Source organism: Perca fluviatilis, chromosome 11, assembly GCF_010015445.1.
Source record: "Perca fluviatilis chromosome 11, GENO_Pfluv_1.0, whole genome shotgun sequence".
Taxonomy (NCBI): domain Eukaryota; kingdom Metazoa; phylum Chordata; class Actinopteri; order Perciformes; family Percidae; genus Perca; species Perca fluviatilis.
Genome location: NC_053122.1, coordinates 33,320,384 through 33,338,117, shown reverse-complemented (window position 1 = coordinate 33,338,117; position 17,734 = coordinate 33,320,384). Strand labels below are relative to the sequence as shown.

General features: G+C 41.5%; 2 protein-coding genes across 5 annotated transcripts; both read left to right on the top strand.

Moving 5' to 3' along the window:
* The first annotated feature begins 365 nt into the window (after positions 1–365).
* LOC120567979 (arf-GAP domain and FG repeat-containing protein 1-like) lies at positions 366–11,912 on the top strand. 4 transcript variants are annotated; one of them, XM_039815121.1, is made up of 12 exons: positions 368–704; positions 4,296–4,388; positions 4,668–4,783; positions 5,248–5,386; positions 5,502–5,658; positions 5,842–5,949; positions 6,942–7,086; positions 7,943–8,022; positions 8,114–8,206; positions 8,434–8,592; positions 10,071–10,165; positions 10,374–11,912. In XM_039815121.1, exons 2-12 carry the CDS (start codon positions 4,335–4,337, stop codon positions 10,428–10,430), a joined length of 1,203 nt encoding a protein of 400 aa, XP_039671055.1. In that variant the 5' UTR covers positions 368–704; positions 4,296–4,334; the 3' UTR covers positions 10,431–11,912. The 4 variants fall into 4 exon arrangements, with proteins under 4 accessions (XP_039671056.1, XP_039671057.1, XP_039671055.1 ...); XM_039815122.1 differs by lacking the exon at positions 5,842–5,949 and having other exon boundaries at positions 366–704; XM_039815123.1 differs by lacking the exon at positions 8,434–8,592 and having other exon boundaries at positions 367–704.
* Positions 11,913–12,480: 568 nt separating this feature from the next.
* fbxo36b (F-box protein 36b) lies at positions 12,481–16,228 on the top strand. Its single transcript, XM_039814838.1, has 4 exons — positions 12,481–12,597; positions 13,587–13,695; positions 14,433–14,605; positions 15,314–16,228. The coding sequence occupies exons 1-4, from the start codon at positions 12,481–12,483 to the stop codon at positions 15,770–15,772; spliced, it is 858 nt and encodes a 285-aa protein (XP_039670772.1). The 3' UTR covers positions 15,773–16,228.
* Positions 16,229–17,734: the final 1,506 nt, after the last annotated feature.

The window sequence follows — 17,734 nt, the reverse complement described above, 5'->3', positions numbered from 1 at the left end:
GCAAAAAATGTATGTATAAAGGCTTTAGGCTGCCCACTCAGTTTAATATGCAACTTCCTTTTATACAATATATGTAGTAGGGGGTCCCTGATCCATCTCTCTTTCAGTTAGGGGGTCCTTGGCTTTAAAAACGTTGAAGACCCCTGCTTTATATTTATTGGCATGTTTTAATTAAAATACTGTTGATGTGTATTTGTTTGTGTGATGTTCTTATGGGAAGTGTGATTGGGTAGTTTCGCTAGTGTTTTCATTGCACCATTTCTGTTTGAAATATTTCTGAATGAGTGCGTTATTCAGTGTACGAGGCATTATTCCAAACCAACAGATGGCGCCTGTGCTTGTGAAGCCGGTCTGTGTCACACAATGGCCGTGTAGAAGAAGTAGTTCGTCAGTCGCCCCAGTCTCCCCGGCAAGGAAGGTGTCTCCCCGGCCGCCGCCGCCGCCGCCACCGACAAGTTTACCCCGAAGACACCCGCCCTGTGCCGGGTCCCTTGAACAAACTTCTTCTCCTGTGATACCAGCCCGCTGTTTTCGGCCATGGCGACGAGTGCGAAGCGAAAGCAAGAGGAGACTCATTTGAAGATGCTCCGGGAAATGACTAGCCTGCCCGCGAATAGGAAATGCTTCGACTGTGACCAGCGCGGCCCGACCTATGTCAACATGACAGTGGGCTCCTTCGTCTGTACCACCTGCTCTGGGATCTTGTGAGTTTCCTTTTGGACGAAAGTATCATATTCATTGTTTTACAGTGTCCACAAGGCAAGGACAAAAGACGCCGCTGTCGGTCATGGATTTGCCCGGTCCTCAACTGACTTGCTGGTACTGTTAGCTTATTAGCTAGTGTTAAAGTCAGGACAGGTAACGTCGGTTCTGCCGTTGGTTTGGGTCGGGCAGTGTCGGCAGTTTGGTTTGTTTACAGCTTTACTTCAGTGTGAAAAGAAGTGGGGTTTAGGCAGAGTGTGAGGGGTGGTTTCAGTGACTTTAGTACCTGTGTGTGGTGTGGTCAGGTCAGGTTGCCTGTGTGGTCGTGCAAGGTTAGCACGCCCAACGTAAAAAAAATCATAATAGTCAAATATTTGATGACATCACGTCACATGTAAACCTCCTCTAGTTGAACTTTAGCTGGACCTCCGACACGGCATGTCGCAAACACACACACCTCTAGATAAGCAGGGGCAGGGTGGGTCTCTCTACTTGGGGAGTAGTTAAAAAGACGAAGTAGTACAGGGCAGTGGGTCCTTCCCCAGCTGCTGTCTGATGAAACCAGGTCTTCCTTCAGTCGTTATGAAATCATAACCAATATTAAGGCTATCGGTGGCGAGATGAAGCCTCATGAAGCATGGAAGCTTTCCAGCAAAGTGGTTCACAAAAGGGTTCATTTCTTTTCATTTGCTCACAATACCACCTATTGGTCAAAGGTTGTAAAACAGGCCGATATATTACAGATGTGTAATATCCATAGACAGTGTATATATACACTGTATCAGAAACGGGTTTTGACTGTTTGACTTAGAAATAAAAATTAAAAAAAAAAATCAATTTCCACGTAATCCATTTATATCAATATAGTGTGTATTTCCTGGTGGCATAATAAAAGTATCTAAATGAATTACAAATTCAACAACAACATAATTCATTACGCAACAGTTTCAGCCTTGAGTCTATGCGGAAGGGTCTGTATCAGCTTTGCCCCATCTGGACACTGCGGTTTTCTCCTCCGTCTTCTTTGCAAAAACTCTGAAATCACGGTCGAGTTGCAGTGAGCAGCAATTTTCAAATCCTGCCATCAATTCTGGAATGGATGGAGGCCTGGCCAGCCTCTCTGACTTGGCCACACCAGAACATTACATTGTTGGTTTTCAGCCATTCCTGTTGAAGATTGCATCAGGTTTTCCTCCAGGATGTGTCTTTAGTGTCTGACTTAACCCCTACAAGCCTTCCATGGCCTGCAGCAGCATCCCCAGAGCACGGCGCTGCCATCGCAAGCCTTAAAGGTGGTGATGGCTGGATGTGTTTTGCAATCATCTGACCAAAAAACCCGACGTCCCTTATGGCGAACACTTGCCCAGATGTCAAGGGATTTCTTTCTTTTTTCAACAGCGTTTTTGTCATTCTAACGAATCTGCCATAAAGCCGAAACTGGGGAAGCAGTAGTTGTTAACTGCAACATGTCTCCCATTTTCACAATAAAAGCTCATCCAGAATAGGCTCTTGGCCCTCTCGCGCAGACCCTCGTATATTGAGAACTGCCTGCTCGAGGCAAATTTACAGCCATTTCAAAAAAAGAGTACTTACTGTACTCTGAAATGTTTGTTGATTTTTTTTTTTTTTCCTTCAGTGTTGATAGTTGACCCTTGACAAATGTGATTTTGTGATATATAAACAAGCAATGATTCAATAATCTGGCCACAGATTTTTTTGTCGTCTTGATTTAGCTTTTGCCATAAAACTTACCAACCAGCTGTTGCAACTTCCAGCTATTCAAAGTATATTTAATCTATTGTCACTTGTCCCACCTACCGTTACACACAGGGGATTTCAATTTGGCTCATTATGTGACTTCTTAAAACAGTTGGCTGCTACGGTGTGACTTTTATGTTACAAACTGCAAAGACTTACGCAATTAGTTGTTTTGTGTTAGTACTTGGCTTGGATCAATTGGTAGAGATCTTTTTGAACTTTTATTACTCAAGTATGTTTTCTGTGGATCCATGTCAAAATGTTTTTTTTTTAATTAAATTCACTGTGATTCAAAACAATGAAGCATGAAGAAGTGAGTTTGAGTTCACAGCCTTTACTGACTCTATAAACATGTATAGTTATGATGTCATCTGCTATAAGTCTCTAATAACAGTGAGCACAATATCGGCAATTTCTAAGTAGGTCTGTCATTTCTAATCAAATGATATCAATTAAAATCATAAACATCTCTGATTTAACTTGTGCCTTTCATTTTGATTTTAAAGGTCCCATGAATGAAAATGTCACTTTATGAGGTTTTTTAACATTAATGTGAGTTCCCCCAGCCTGCCTATGGTCCCCCAGTGGCTAGAAATGGTGATAGGTGTAAACCGAGCCCTGGGTATCCTGCTCTGCCTTTGAGAAAATGAAAGCTCAGATGGGCCGATCTGGAATCTTCTCCTTATGAGGTCATAAGGAGCAAGGTTACCCCCCCTTTTCTGCTTTGCCCGCCCAGATAATTTGGCCCACCCATGAGAGAGAGACATCGTGGCTTTCAAATGAGCAAAGTGGCAGTTGGTCAAGGCCACACCCCCACTCTCCACCTTGCCCCCCCTGTCTCCTCCTCAATAGCTACAGACACAGAAATGGCACATACTAAGGAAAGCTCATTGTAGGACTGGCTCTAGTGGCTGTAATTCTGCACCAAGGCTGAATTTCAGGAAAGAGACTTCAGATACAGAATGAGGGGCCCCCCCCCTCTTTATAAAAAATACCTCCCATATAGGCCCACTAAGGTCTATATAAAAGAGACTTCAGATACAGTATTAGGGGACCACTAAGGGTCTATATAACAGAGACTTCAGATACAGTATTAGGGGACCACTAAGGTCTATATAGAAGAGACTTCAGATACAGTATTAGGGGACCACTAAGGTCTATATAGAAGAGACTTCAGATACAGTATTAGGGGACCACTAAGGTCTACATAACAGAGACTTCAGATACAGTATTAGGGGACCACTAAGGTCTATATAAAAGAGATTTCAGATACAGTATTAGGGGACCACTAAGGTCTATATAAAAGAGATTTCAGATACAGTATTAGGGGACCACTAAGGTCTATATAAAAGAGACTTCAGATACAGTATTAGGGGACCACTAAGGCCTATATAAAAGAGACTTCAGATACAGTATTAGGGGACCACTAAGGCCTATATAAAAGCATCCAAAGAGTCCCATGTCATGGGACCTTTTAAGAAATTAATATTTACAATAACATTCCCTAAGACTTAAACCAAAACTGTAAAGTCTGCGTTCTTCAATTAGAAATGTCTGACAAATGTTCATACTTGCTTACATAGTTTTTATTCCCGAAACATAAAATACACATACATGAAATAAGAAAATGTATCAATGCATCTGTGGTTGTACCTTGGTTAATATTTATACTTTTATTTACTGCATGTGTCCTGTTGTGTTTGTGTGTCTCTGTGTCAATTCTGCACTGTTTTTGTAATATTTGTTATCTGTATGCAGTATTTACGGTTTGTTAACTAAAATACCAATAAACGGGGGGGGGAAAAAGCTAAAAAATGTACCTCCTCCACCTACAGGCGAGGACTGAACCCCCACACAGAGTGAAGTCCATCTCTATGACCACATTCACACATCAGGAAATTGAGTTCCTACAGAAACACAGCAATGAGGTATCGGGCACACTTCACACCATAGGACTCGGCGCCATATTTCACATTGTTGATCAGTATTTTTATAGCCATTCTGGTTTTGATTCATCTTGGCATTTCCTGAACCCTGCATAGTCAACTTTATTGGCATTCCTCTCTCCCCACTTTTCTCTCCCATTTCTCGTCCTCCCCTCCCCCTACCCTTTTACTTCCTCTCACCTCTCTCCCGGCTTTGCCACCACCCCCACCTCAACCCCCTCTTACCTCCCACTCTCCTCATTCCTCTGCCCCCCCCTCTAGGTCTGTAAACACATCTGGTTGGGCCTCTATGACGACAGGACATTAGTTGTTCCAGATTTCCGAGAACCACTGAAAGTAAAAGAGTTCCTTCAGGAAAAATATGAAAAGAAAAGATGGTAACATAAACTTGTTGATTTTTTGCTTTGTTTGTTTGATATGTTTTGGGAAGAGTAAACCCTGTTGTCAGAAGATCACAAACCAAAATACTTATTTCAGTCCTTCACCCCTTGGATACACATAGTATAAATGGTTAGATAAACCAATGCTATAAAGTGCTATAAAGTCAATGGTGGTTCACCATATGTTTCAGTTTAATAGCATGCTCTTCCTTGTCACTTTCCTCTTTTGCATGCAGTGTTGGTGGAAAGAGAACAACTTTAAAAACTGCTTTATGAAGGAAGGTCCCATTCGATTTAAATACTTACCTTTAGCCCAATCACATAGATAATTACCCATTTGTTGTACTTGTGTAGTGCCCCAGTCAGTCAGGATCAGTTATAAAAGCCTTCCTTTTTATTTTATTTCTCTCTTTGTTGTTAATACTCTGCATTTGTGTTGGTGTTCTTTCCTGGATGCCTAGGTATGTTCCTCCAGAACAGGCAAGGGCAGTAGCTAGTGTCCAGGCCTCTGTGTCTGGCTCCTCAGCCAGCAGCACTGGTAGTACCCCAGAAGTGCAACCCCTCAAGACCCTGCAGCTCAACAAGACCCCACTGCGCCAGGTAACAGAAATGTTCTCTGAGGCTCTATTTGTCCGTTGGATAAGCGTCTACAATGTCTTTTGGAATTTGGATGGAGAAGAATTTTAACTCTTTAATTTGCGCGCCCACTGCCCAGTCTCCGGGGCTAGGTTGTTCCCAGGCTCACAGCGCTGCTCAGGAGAAGAAGTTTGACCTGCTCTCAGACCTGGGAGGAGACATCTTTGCCGCTCCACCCACTCAATCTTCCAGCTCTACCAACTTTGCCAACTTTGCACATTTTCCCAGCCAGTCAGGTAAGATAGCTATAGCTTCCTCTCAAAGGTCCCAAAAGGTCCAACATTTCACTCAGACACTCAATACACAGTAATAGAGATATTTAGCAGTGTGAAGCCTGGTATGTCATCATCCCATGCATTGCCCTGCCATTGTTTTTATTTCCACATTCATTGTTCATTTTTCCTTGTGTATGGCTGCAGCACCTCAGGGTAATTCAGATACCAACTTTGCCAACTTTGAGGCATTTGGAAACACTGCAATTCCATCCCATCTGAGCACGTCACCCCCCTCAAAGTCCTTTTCATCAGGTACCCCCCCTCCCCACCATTGTCTTTCCTCCACCCTATCCACACACACTCACCCTCATCTCAGTATTTTTCTTATTCGTTTCTTACCCACTGTGTCCACTGGGCAAGCCCTTTCTGTAATTACCTATAGATGCGTGGAGCACTGACGCTGATCATCACTACTGTTGAAAAAATTGGATGGAAGCACATTTCTCTTGGAAGATTTAAAAGGTTTTTAAACTAATGCTCAGCGCAGTGAGCTCTTAAGACATGCTACATTGTTAGCAATGTTAGAAAACACGCCGACACGTCCTTTCAATTTGAATTAATTTGACAAAAGTGCTGTGAAAGGAGACACCCATTGGACATTTAGCCCTAAACCTGTTACAAAATACCACGCTTTTCCCTGAATCTTTAGTTAAAGGAACACGCCGACTTATTGGGACTTATTGGCGCAACACCTAAAAAAAGCACCGTTGTTACTCTCTGCTCTGGGAACTATATTCTCAGAAGGCGAAGCACTGCTACTGCTGCTACTTGGGCGCAGTGATTTGCTCGCAGCGCCTGAGAAGCCCTGTGGTGAGGAGCAAAAAAAACCGAAGTAAAGCTTGTATCTCGCCAAGTAGCAGTGCTTTGCCTTCTGAGAATATAGTTCCCAGTATGTATACGGTTAGAAGACGGCTGTGTCTCATGTGACCTTGTTATTTGTACACGCTGTGACTCTACAAATCACAACATGTAAATAGGAAAAAGTTGGCGTTATTTTGTCACTTATTGGGAGCAGTAGGCTAGTTGGAGCCAGTTACCTCCAGGATCTGTGCTAAGCTAGGCTAGCGGTGGGTGCGTCAGACAGAGTTGCGACACGCACGGAGCTGAGAAGGGTATGTATGGACTGGCCCCAATAAGTCGGCATGTTCCTTTTAATTCTCTATTATTTGAGTGTGTGGTTGTGTATGCATGTGGCACTTGATTTGTGAGTATCTTATTTAAAATAAATCTTTTTTTTCCGAAAGGGGGAGGTGTGCCAATCCCGTCAATGTCTAGTGCCGTCCCTAACCAGTCCCAGACAGAGAGCCGCAGAGAGGATCGATACGCTGCTCTGGCTGAGTTGGACAATGAGCTCAGCTCCTCTGTTACCACAGCCAGCAATGTGCCAGGGTGAGAGACTGGCAGACACACACAGTAATAATAGCACTGCTAATAAATGTTTACCAGAAACTGTTAATTTCCTACACAGGGTGCCTCTGCAGACCTGGAAAGCCTACAAACACTGTATGAATACTACATGATTTGATTAATTAAGTGTGCAACGTGTGTTGTTGAATGATGTTCGTCACATGGTGAAATGGTGTAGTGGATCACTTAAACGTGGGGTATACTGGCCGCAGCCGACCTGTTGAGCGCCAGTGTGATGTCATGGGAGTGCCATAACTGCGCTTTGTAACTAGTTGTAGTCTGCTCCTGAACAGAGGTGGCGCTAATGAGGAAAGGCTACCGACTAGAAGAAGAAGAAAAAGGTAAACAACGGCAGAACTGGCAGCAGCATTGACGTCAATACTTCGATTTGATTCTATGACCTACTTCGCCAGACCAAGCCTTTCCTTCGCCATTAAAGAACTCCTCTTAACCCAGTAAGTTTACTGGGTTAAGAGGAGTTCTTTTATGACTTGCAGTCACTCTGAGAGTCCTGGCATCCGGTTGCCCTCGAGCTCGTTCATGCTTCCTGAAAAAAAGTCCTCCTGGCGCGCCAGCGAGATCTACATCATTTTGACGTCACATTGGCGCACGCCAGCTCAGCTAGGAGAATGCATACATTTGAATCCCAACTAAAATCTTCAAATCCATTTAACAGTTTCCTCTCAAATTTATGAGACCTCCTTTCACAGCTAAAGTGTTTGTTTAAAAAAAAAAAAACTATTACAGTATCGGTTCTACAGGTTAATTAATGCCTGTCATGCGTATTGCATGTGTTAAACGGATGTAACCGCATCTAATCAGGGCATTTTCTTCACAGGAACTTATTTGGACCAGTGCTTGGTTCATCGCCCGCCCAGAATCCACCTGTGTTACCCAGCATGCAGCCTGGCTTTGGAGGTGGTTATAGTGATTACCACTACAGTGATGCATACAGAATATTAATACATATTCAGACTAATTTTGCAACTTCCACCTGCATTTCATCTAGCCGTCCCATCCACAAATCCCTTCGTTGCTGCAGCCGTTGCCCCGGAGATGGCCACCAACCCTTTCCAGACCAATGGCAGAGCTCCAGCTGCGGGTGTGTGCACATTTACATTTTTGTGTATTTAATAAGACACATTTTTTAATTAAACATTGTTGTTACTTTGATGTAATTGCATTGCCAAGGAGCTTTGTGATTTGCCAACATATCTAGAGAGTGTGTGTGTGTGTGTGTTTGTGTTGTGTGTGTGTGTGTGTGTTTGTGTGTGCGTGCGTGTGCGTGCGTGCGCATGCATTTACACACATGCTGCGTGTGTCTCGTAGCCTCGTTTGGCACTGGCTCTATGAGCATGCCCGCCGGCTTTGGAAATGCATCTTCCTACTGCCTCCCGACCAGTTTCAGCGGAAACTTCCAGCAGCAATTCCCTGGCCAGGCTCCCATCCCTTACTCTCAGCCCGGCGCCTACCACCCTCAGTCTAATGGTTAGTGGCCTCCCACACCCCTCTGTCCTCTTACCCTGTTCCACCTGTGCAGTACCTTTCAGTGATTTAGGTCACGTGCAGCATTTTTTTCTTGGCATGAATTTTATGTTTCTTTGTCTACATGGTGGCCATCTGCTTTGGGAATTGTGTTTGTCTTGCTGAGGCTGCAGCACGTTAAAAGTGACTTGTCAGTGGCAGCTACTGCACAGTGATAAAAGGTTGCATTTAGGGTACAAAGCTTTAGGGTTTCTGCTCTGTGCATCACTCACAAGGCTCTGTTCACACCTTGAATGCAATCAAAACGCGCTGGGCTTGGCTCTTTTGTTGATTTTCTCCCCTCCTCTTCACAGTTTTAAGCCGCCTACACATGATACGTGATTTGCTCTCTGCGCACCGCTAGGTAGGGCGCAGAGAGCAAAGCATTAGAGAGCAAAGCGCAGCACAGGTAACGTCATCTAGGGTGGCAAGGAACCTATTTCCCATCACTGGGTAACGACGTGCTGTTATCTCATTGGTTGCACTTTCGAAAGGTCAGCGGCAACTAGGTCAGAGGTTGAAATAATTTGAATTTTGAGCGGAAATCAATGGAACGGCCAGCGCAAAGTTGTTTTGCCGCATATCATGTGTAGACGGCTTTAGTCCCTTAGTGCTTTTAAAAAATTAACTCATAATTTAGTTTAGTTTAAAAAGATAATTTATCTTTGACTCTTTATAGCCTCCTATTTTTGGCTGGTGTGTATATATAACAGTTGAAATGCAGTATATTACACATTGCTGCTGTTGGGGTTTTCCACCTCTGTGTCCCCCCTTTTGGGACAATGTGTCTGACTCCAAATAAAAGACCTACATATCCCTGCGTGTTCTTTAAATTGGAATTACATTGATCCTAAGCAAGAGCCAAATAAGACGATAAGATGAAGTCAAATACATTTGTTTAATCAGTCAAGCATCGGAGTTTCAATACACAGATCTGTGGGACAAGGCACGCAGAGACTAAGTTTCCCTAGCAACAGGCAAAAAGCCAGAGCCGGTCCACATATCTCTAGACTGTCAGACCTTGTGAGCCCCAATCTATTCTTCCCCTCATCTCTTATACTTTCTTTCTTGGGCCCCCTCTTCTTCTTCCGCACCGGGACTGCTATCTTCAAACAACACCTGCCAGGGTGGGGGCCACTGTATTATGTCTCCTCATTTGTTAGTATTACTTGTATGTACTTTGCTCCAGGCCACTGTGACCCTAACTGTCTTATACTTAGCACTTAAGCTAAACCATCTGTGCGTCAGAGTTTTCTTTGTTTGGGGAACCACCATCTCTATGACAGTACACTCTGTGCACTAAGCATACACCAAAACACACTTGGTCTCTTATGGAAACATTTTACATTCTAATTATATTTATCTGCAAATAGTAAGAACATTATTCTACACTGCTTAACTGCAGGAGAGAGCAGACAACCCTTTCCCTTTATCACCCCTAGGCCCTGCATTCCCAGTCTACGGACAGAACAAGCCCTCCATGACGCCCTTTGGGCAGCCCTTGGCTGGCCCTGGCATGTCCAATAACCCATTCATGGTGAGCATGCTTTGCCTTTTGGTTTCCCAGCTTTTGGGGTTAAAGAACGCAACAAAGGAGGTACTATGGGGGCTTTTATAAGTATTGGAAAACAATTGTTATGATTGATTTCATTGAAAACATTCCTGTTAATAACATTGATTTGAAGGGATAATCGTCTTAGAATGTTTTCTGTTGGTGTCTGACATCCATCCCTTTCTTATTCCAGGCGGGAGCCCCAGCCGGATCATTCCCTTCAGCGGGTTCAACCAACCCTTTCCTGTAGCACAACTCACAGTCCTTGCCACCAGAGGGCAGCATGCAGCACATATTCAACGCATCCCTTCCATCACGCAATTAGTGGCAGTACAGTCTTTTTTTTTTTTTTTAAACACTTTTTTTCATAAAAAGAAGTTTACAACACTATGAAGGAGTACAAATGACTATATTGGAGACTAAGGGACTGTTATGCGGAGAGAGAAAAAAAATGTACTGTTTGGACTATATACAATACATTATATGCTTTTCATTTTGTTTACAACTGTAAGCTCTGTGCATATCATAATATGTAATCACAATTAAGTACATGTTATGTATAACAAGGACTGAGTTGACAAGGGTGAGTATACACATACCTTGTTGAAAAAAAAAAAAAACACTACAAAGTGTCTAGGGGGTAAGGGTATAGACTTTAAGATTATTAACAGTGTTCCATCCAAATCCATGATCTCTGGTTTGAAGCAACCATGGTGATGCAGGTATTTCATTTTCAAAAGGGATTTCTTTTAGTTATTTCAGCATAATTGTGGCTATACTGACACTAAGGTGCAAAATGTCTTTTATTAACTTACAAGTTGCCTATAACCCAAAGCAACCAAACCCACATTTTTTTATTTTTTTTTTAAACTAAAGTAACATACCAAACAGGTGGCTGGGATACAGCATTGATCCTGGACTATTTGTTATCCTTTTAATAATATTGCCAATATTTGTGAAAATGTGAAAAGGGGCTAAATTTTGGTTTGAAACCAGGGACAGCTCCTAGAATATGAGGACTGCATAGACTTCAGATGTTTTATCCCACCAGGTAAAGGGACAAGCATACTAAAGCACAAACGGAGGAAAGAGACAAGAAATGCAGGCTAGAAGATGATTATTTCTACGTCCTGTTACCCTAACTAATCTATAACTATTGGAAAATTTGTTAAATATACTCTAAGTAACCTTTCTCCTGCTTTCAGATATTCACTATATTTAGGAAGGAAAGACTGTTAAGAAGGTTTTAGGGTTGTGGGTGTGACCCAAATTGGGTTGCGTCAAAACAAGTGAGGTAGTGATTGACATGGTTGTGGCGGGTGACTTATCCTCTTGACAGGGAATGACAGGTAATGACAGGTTTACCAGACCCTGCCTTTTAACACAAAATATTTATGAAATGTTAAGTTGTATTCACTACACTCCCTTGACATCTGTCCTTTTCTTTGCCCTCTGATGAAAAAGCTTATGGAGTGAAGATCAGGATAAGGAGAAATATTGATCTCCCTTCAGTTTCCTTTACATTATTATGGCAAGGAAAAGAACCGATTTAATTAAGGGATTATTACGTTACTTCATCAGCCTGGGACTCTGGAGAACTAGTGTCTCGATTGTGCCACCAATGACTAACAATGAATTTGACAATGTGTTTCTTGTCTTTACAAGAAGCGGTAAGGACATGTGTACATATATAAATATATGTATAAATAAATTAAAAGATTTTTAACTACAATTTTGTGTAACCATGTCTTTTGATTATTCCATCAGTGAGGTGACTAAATATGCTCAGTTGCCAGTTTATTAGGTACACTCAGTCAGGTAACACTAATTGAGACTAATACAGCTAAACAGCTGTGCTGTTCCTACCTTTGTGAAGGTTATAATAGTAATTTTGTTTGTTGAAGCTGATATGTTTTACTAGTTTCTTGTCCATTTAATTTCTGTCAGTGAGAGTAGATTGCATATTGGAAACATCTCACAACTAAACCACAAACTAATGTTAAAATATGGTTAAATAAACACCGAAACCCAACACTATAATTCCCATGAAGGTAGAATTTGTTGCAGGGCTGTTGTATTAGACTTTTAGCAAAGTGTAGTTGTAGGCAAATGAGGATATGCATTGTTGGGGTCCCATGCCCTGTTCGCCATTGTGTTCAACCCGTTTTCTTTCGTTTTCTTTGTCATTTGAATTTTGGTAAAACAAGCTAAAAAGAAATTCACCATGTAGCTAGCTATATATCTATGGTAGCTAGGTAGCTACTAGCTTGGAACTATAAAGCCATGGATGCGCCGTTGCCATGACAACACACCACTTTGACATGGCGTCCCTGTTACCAGACCTGTTGTTTGAAACTTCTGGACGCGGTCCTCCACCCAATACGAATTTTTATTCTTTCATAATCACCAAGTCAGATGTAAGTATTGATATTTTTTTCAACTGTCATAACTCTGGGTAACATTTAGTTCTCGTAATTTCTCTCGGCGTTGATAGCTTGAATTAGCTACCTATCGTTAACTTCACATTAACGTTAACGTTAGCTAAGTAGCGTAACAGTTACCTGCCACATACAACCGCATACAACCTGTATTAACGTTAGCTAGCGAACAATTTAACGGAATTTGCGTTATATAGCTATATAGTTCACGTGTTTCCCCTGTTCGTGTAACGTCAGTTCAGAAAATATTTTTAACTCCTCTTTGATAAACAGAAAATAAATGTACACTGGCAGAACGCAAAACTGAAATTTAGCTAGCTGACGTTAAATCAAAGTTTCGTTAACTGTAACGTTATTTTGCTGCTTATCATTAACATGAGAACCATAACTCACTAGCTCACTGTGTGAGGTGTAACGCTATATGAATAGCTATGTATAACTTAACAAACGTTACCATGAAAATTAAATATTTCTATGATAACTAGCTAGATAACGTTAGCTAGCTTGCTACATTTCCAAAACCGGTAGCTCAAATCAAGCAATCTGATTGGGTTATGGAGTCTGACTACCGAAGTGATGGAAGGACAGTGTCTGACTGTCCCGGGACAGTCATGGAGTCACAGGACAGTGTCTGGAAGTTACAGGACAGTGTACAGGACAGTGTCTGACTGTCCCGGGACAGTCATAGAGTCACAGGACAGTGTCTGACTGTCCCGGGACACCCTTCAGGACACTACTAACAGGACAGGACAGTTTTTGCTGCCACCGCTTCTCGTTTCTGTTCTACTTTTCTGTGGTGAGCTATTGCTTAATTTGACTGTTTCACAGTCCCTTTTTCTTTATAATATTACTGTATTATAGTGTTGAGGGTTAAACAAAAAATGCATTCAAGAAATAAGATTTGTGTTTTCATAGCTTGTGGTCAAAATATCCAACACCACACTGATCCTTTGAATGGTCACTTCCAGGTGATATGGAGATGGTGGAAGATATCCCCGAGAACTGTAGACAGGAACTCCAAACCTGGGGAGCTCAAGGAGTCTCACCAGGACTTCTTGGATGACAGTGTGCTGCAAAGTAAGGACTTATGACATAGGACATATTTAGGACTGTGCCTAGAGTTGAACACATCACACACGACTTAGCATGTTAACCTCTTAACTTGTAACTGGAGGGTAATAGACCTTTTTCAAGAACAATGTTTTTGACATGTCATAGCAGGAAAAGCAAAGGTGTAAATAAGGAAATTAATGATGGCTAAATTCCATTAAGCTGCTTCAGTTTCAGGGTCCTGGTATTGTGCATGCTGGCTCGCTGTCACATGCCTCAAGGAACACTTGAATGGAAGTCATTAATGTTATTACACTAATAACCCCCTGTGTTTTTTTGTCGATTCAAAATATCTGCTGTGAAATAGGCATATTAGTGAGTTTTCCTTTTCTCTCATCATACTTTATTCAACATACTGTAGTCAAGGCAAAAAGAGTGAGGGTTGACCTTTTCTTACTGCAGATATTTTGACTTGTCATAGCAGGACACATTACATTTGCTTATATACATTGCATATTTACAGTAAGGGCCAGCTTCTGTGGATATGTATGCATCATCTATGCTTCAATAAGCTTAGGCTTTGATAAAATATAGCATAATGCTTAGCATTGTCTGTCTACAGTAGACCTGTTCAGCAATGCATTATATAGTGCTTTATTAGGTATTTATCACATTTTATTCAGATTGTGTCTTGTGCATATTGTGTGTGAACAAATTGAATGTTTGAATATGGATGACAAGTAAAATAATGGGCTTCTTCCCAGGGGAGGTTGGTATGGTTTTCGGTGGTCGAATCTTGGAGTACATCAAGGCTTTGTGCCAAGGCCATTATGATTATCTAGAGCGCCTGTCCGACTCCTTACTTCTGCGGATAATAAATTATCTAGAACTAGAGGATGTGGGACAGCTTGGACGAACGTCACGCAGGTTCATGCAGGTGAGTTACAGAGAAATGTATCCTGAGATAAGAAACATTAAAGGTCCCATATTGTAAAAAGTGAGTTTTCATGTATCTTTTTATTGTAAAACAGATCGAGGGAATACATATTGTGAAAGTATCAAAACGCTTAAAGGTCCCATGGCATGAAAATGTCACTTTATGAGTTTTTTTAACATTAATATGAGTTCCCCCAGCCTGCCTGTGGCTAGAAATGGTGATAGGTGTAAACCGAGCCCTGGGTATCCTGCTCTGCCTTTGAGAAAATGATAGCTCAGATGGGCCAATCTGGAATCTTGCTCCTTATGAGGTCATAAGGGGGAAAGGTTACCTCTCCTTTCTCAGCTTTGCCCGCCCAGAGAATTTGGCCCACCCATGAGAGAGAGACATCATGGCTTTCAAACAAGCAAAGTGGCAGTTAGTCAAAGTCATTCCCCCCATGAATGTGAAAATTAGCATAATATGGAACCTTTAACTCCGTTATTTAAGATTTCACCATTGCTCATTTTGTCTTCTGTCCGCCTCTCATGTGAATTCATCATTATAAATATTAAATAATAATTTTTTAATAATTAAATTATTAAATCTAAAGGTATGTTCAATTCTTAGATTGTTTTAATACATTGGGAATTATATAAATGCAATGCAATCAGCTCTTATGTTTATTCTAATATTCCTTGTACTTCTATACTCCTCTCTGTTCCTCAGCTGTGTGGGTCAGAGGAGTTTTGGGAGCAGGTAGTGCAGCGGCGCTGCAACACAGTGTCGGCTGAGGTTGGATCTCTGGCGCTTGAGGTGGGCTGGCGCACCATCTTCTTCACCAACAAGCTGCAGCTGCAGAAGTTGATCAGCCGCAGGAGGCTGAAGACTGAGGAGCATCCAGAAGGACGGGCCCCTGAATCAGATACAGAGGGAGAGGAATCTCCTGATGAAAGCCCAGAGACAGAGCAGACATTCGGTTCTGAGGAGAAATCTCACCCTGCCATTATCTCCGTTGGCAATGATCCTGGTGCTGGCTTTGAGACCAGCTCTTACTGTGATGTCGACCCTGACCTTAACTCTGAACCGGAGGCTGGCTCTGATTCCAGTGTGTCTGAACCTTCCCAACTGTTTGAGGACACAAAGTGGGGTGGGAACGCCAGTGCAGAACAGGACACTGAGCAATAGTAGAGCAGAATGCCATACAGACAAGACACGGAGTTAATCCTTTTGTCTGATATTGCCGAAGTCCTGTGTTTCTGTTGTATTGATATGCCATTTTTACACATTCCTCAAACTAAAAGGAGTTGTGTATTGATTCTAATATTATCTTTTATTTGTCAAATATTAATTCTATTTTTTTTTTACGTTTGTTTGATATGATTTTTGAGTTGTCAATCCTCTACATTATATTTGGGGATATGTTCATTAGTATGTCCATTGTGCCATGACTTTTCTGACTTATACATTACCATACATTAATAACACGGACAAAAAAATACCACAGGACATTGTAGATCATATCTTTTGTTGATTGTAATATACAATATTGTAAGTTGTAGATGTAATCTACATTTAATTCTGCTGTCTGTGTCATTCATGAACTCACTCTGAATAAAACCTCAGTAACTACTTGCCACATTACGATGAGACTCAACTTTACTTGAGGGGACCCAAACATTGTAAATAGTGGTAAGATATTTTTGTTATAAGGTATGCTTAGTAACAAATCAATATGACACTTTAATTGGGTGGCTAAATAGTGAGTCATTGATATCTAGCAGTCTTCTCAAATAACATTATCTTGTTATTATTAAGTTTGACACTGATACATCTTTCCATTTTAATGTTTGTTTACCAGGTCAATGTATTTTTAACTGCTCCATCTCCTGTGAGATAGCGACGTGATATCAGCCGAGTCAGTCTGTTCTCCCATCAGCCATTGCAGAAGGGAGGTTCCTGTCATCCTTACAGGTACCCAAAGCTCCTTCATCTAGCTGCTTGTATGGAGGAGTAGCACTTTGAGACAGACAATTAAAAAAAGTAACGCTTTTAGGTTTTTAAATTCAAACGATATAAAGTTAGGATAAACACAATTTTTAGAACTGGTACAAAAATGTGTCAAGGCGAAAAGAAAAAAAATTGCTTTGTGAAAATATAAATAGAACTGTAATTTCTAAATTTAGTTGCAGTCATGGTGTCTATTTGACAAGGTCAAATTTGTCAGAGTTACATCAGGATCTGGATTCTGAGAGGACCATAGACTGTATATAAAACTAGCAGAGGACACAGATAATGTCTGTGAGTTTGATAGCATTAAGAGTGCAGTGCACACAGGAAAAACTAGGGGGCACAAGCTGCTAGTGCTAATGGTCCATCCTGTGCTCAGCTCATATTGACATCGTTAGTGTCTTTCCCTCTGCCTAGTCTTGCTTTGCTTTATGTTGGTAATGCTCTAAGTGTCTGCAAATATGTTAAGTGGAAGTGATTTTATTTATTTTTTTACTCTCCTTAATGATTTTAATTTCTGTTTATTAGATTAAAAACAAAAACAAAGTCTCGAAGTGAAGTGTATATAAAAATGCTAGAAAAGCATTGATTAAAAACATAAACAAAACTGGACTTTGACATTTCCCCCAGAAATACCTCAGAATTAGCCGGGACCTGTAACTGCACCTGTAACCGAAACCGTTTGAGCAAGGATTAGCAAGATGTGAGTAGCAGCCACCTGTGCTTCAGGCTTGCACTGCATCCAAAGGTGGAAGACGTTTTCCAGATTCCTTTATTTAAAGAACACGCTGAGATTTATTAAGATTAGACAAATTACGATACATACCCTTCTCATCTCCGTGCGTGCTGTAAAGCTGTCTGACGGCTCCAGCGGCATCAGCCCATCACAGAACATGCAGGTGAATGGTTCCAGTAATCCTACTGCTCCAAATAAGTGACAAAATAACGCCAACATGTTCTTATTTACATGTTGTGATTTGTAGAGTCACAGCGTGTACAAAAAACAATGTAACATGAGGCACAGCCATCTTCTAACCGGAAACAAACCGGAAACTATATTCTCAGGCGGAAGAATATAGTACTTGGGCGGAGTGATATGCTCGCAGCAAGCCTGTCTGAGAATATAGTTCCTGGTTTGTT

What these genes read in the sequence shown, in the direction of transcription:
- LOC120567979 (XM_039815121.1), top strand. Translation starts at nt 4,335, where the DNA reads ATGACCACATTCACACATCAGGAAATTGAGTTCCTACAGAAACACAGC. An exon ending in ACAGCCAGCAATGTGCCAGG is followed by an intron (nt 7,087 to 7,942) that starts GTGAGAGACTGG and finishes TTTTCTTCACAG; the next exon opens with GAACTTATTTGGACCAGTGC. An exon ending in TGGCAGAGCTCCAGCTGCGG is followed by an intron (nt 8,207 to 8,433) that starts GTGTGTGCACAT and finishes TGTGTCTCGTAG; the next exon opens with CCTCGTTTGGCACTGGCTCT.
- fbxo36b (XM_039814838.1), top strand. Translation starts at nt 12,481, where the DNA reads ATGACAACACACCACTTTGACATGGCGTCCCTGTTACCAGACCTGTTG. An exon ending in TCATAATCACCAAGTCAGAT is followed by an intron (nt 12,598 to 13,586) that starts GTAAGTATTGAT and finishes GGTCACTTCCAG; the next exon opens with GTGATATGGAGATGGTGGAA. An exon ending in CGTCACGCAGGTTCATGCAG is followed by an intron (nt 14,606 to 15,313) that starts GTGAGTTACAGA and finishes TCTGTTCCTCAG; the next exon opens with CTGTGTGGGTCAGAGGAGTT.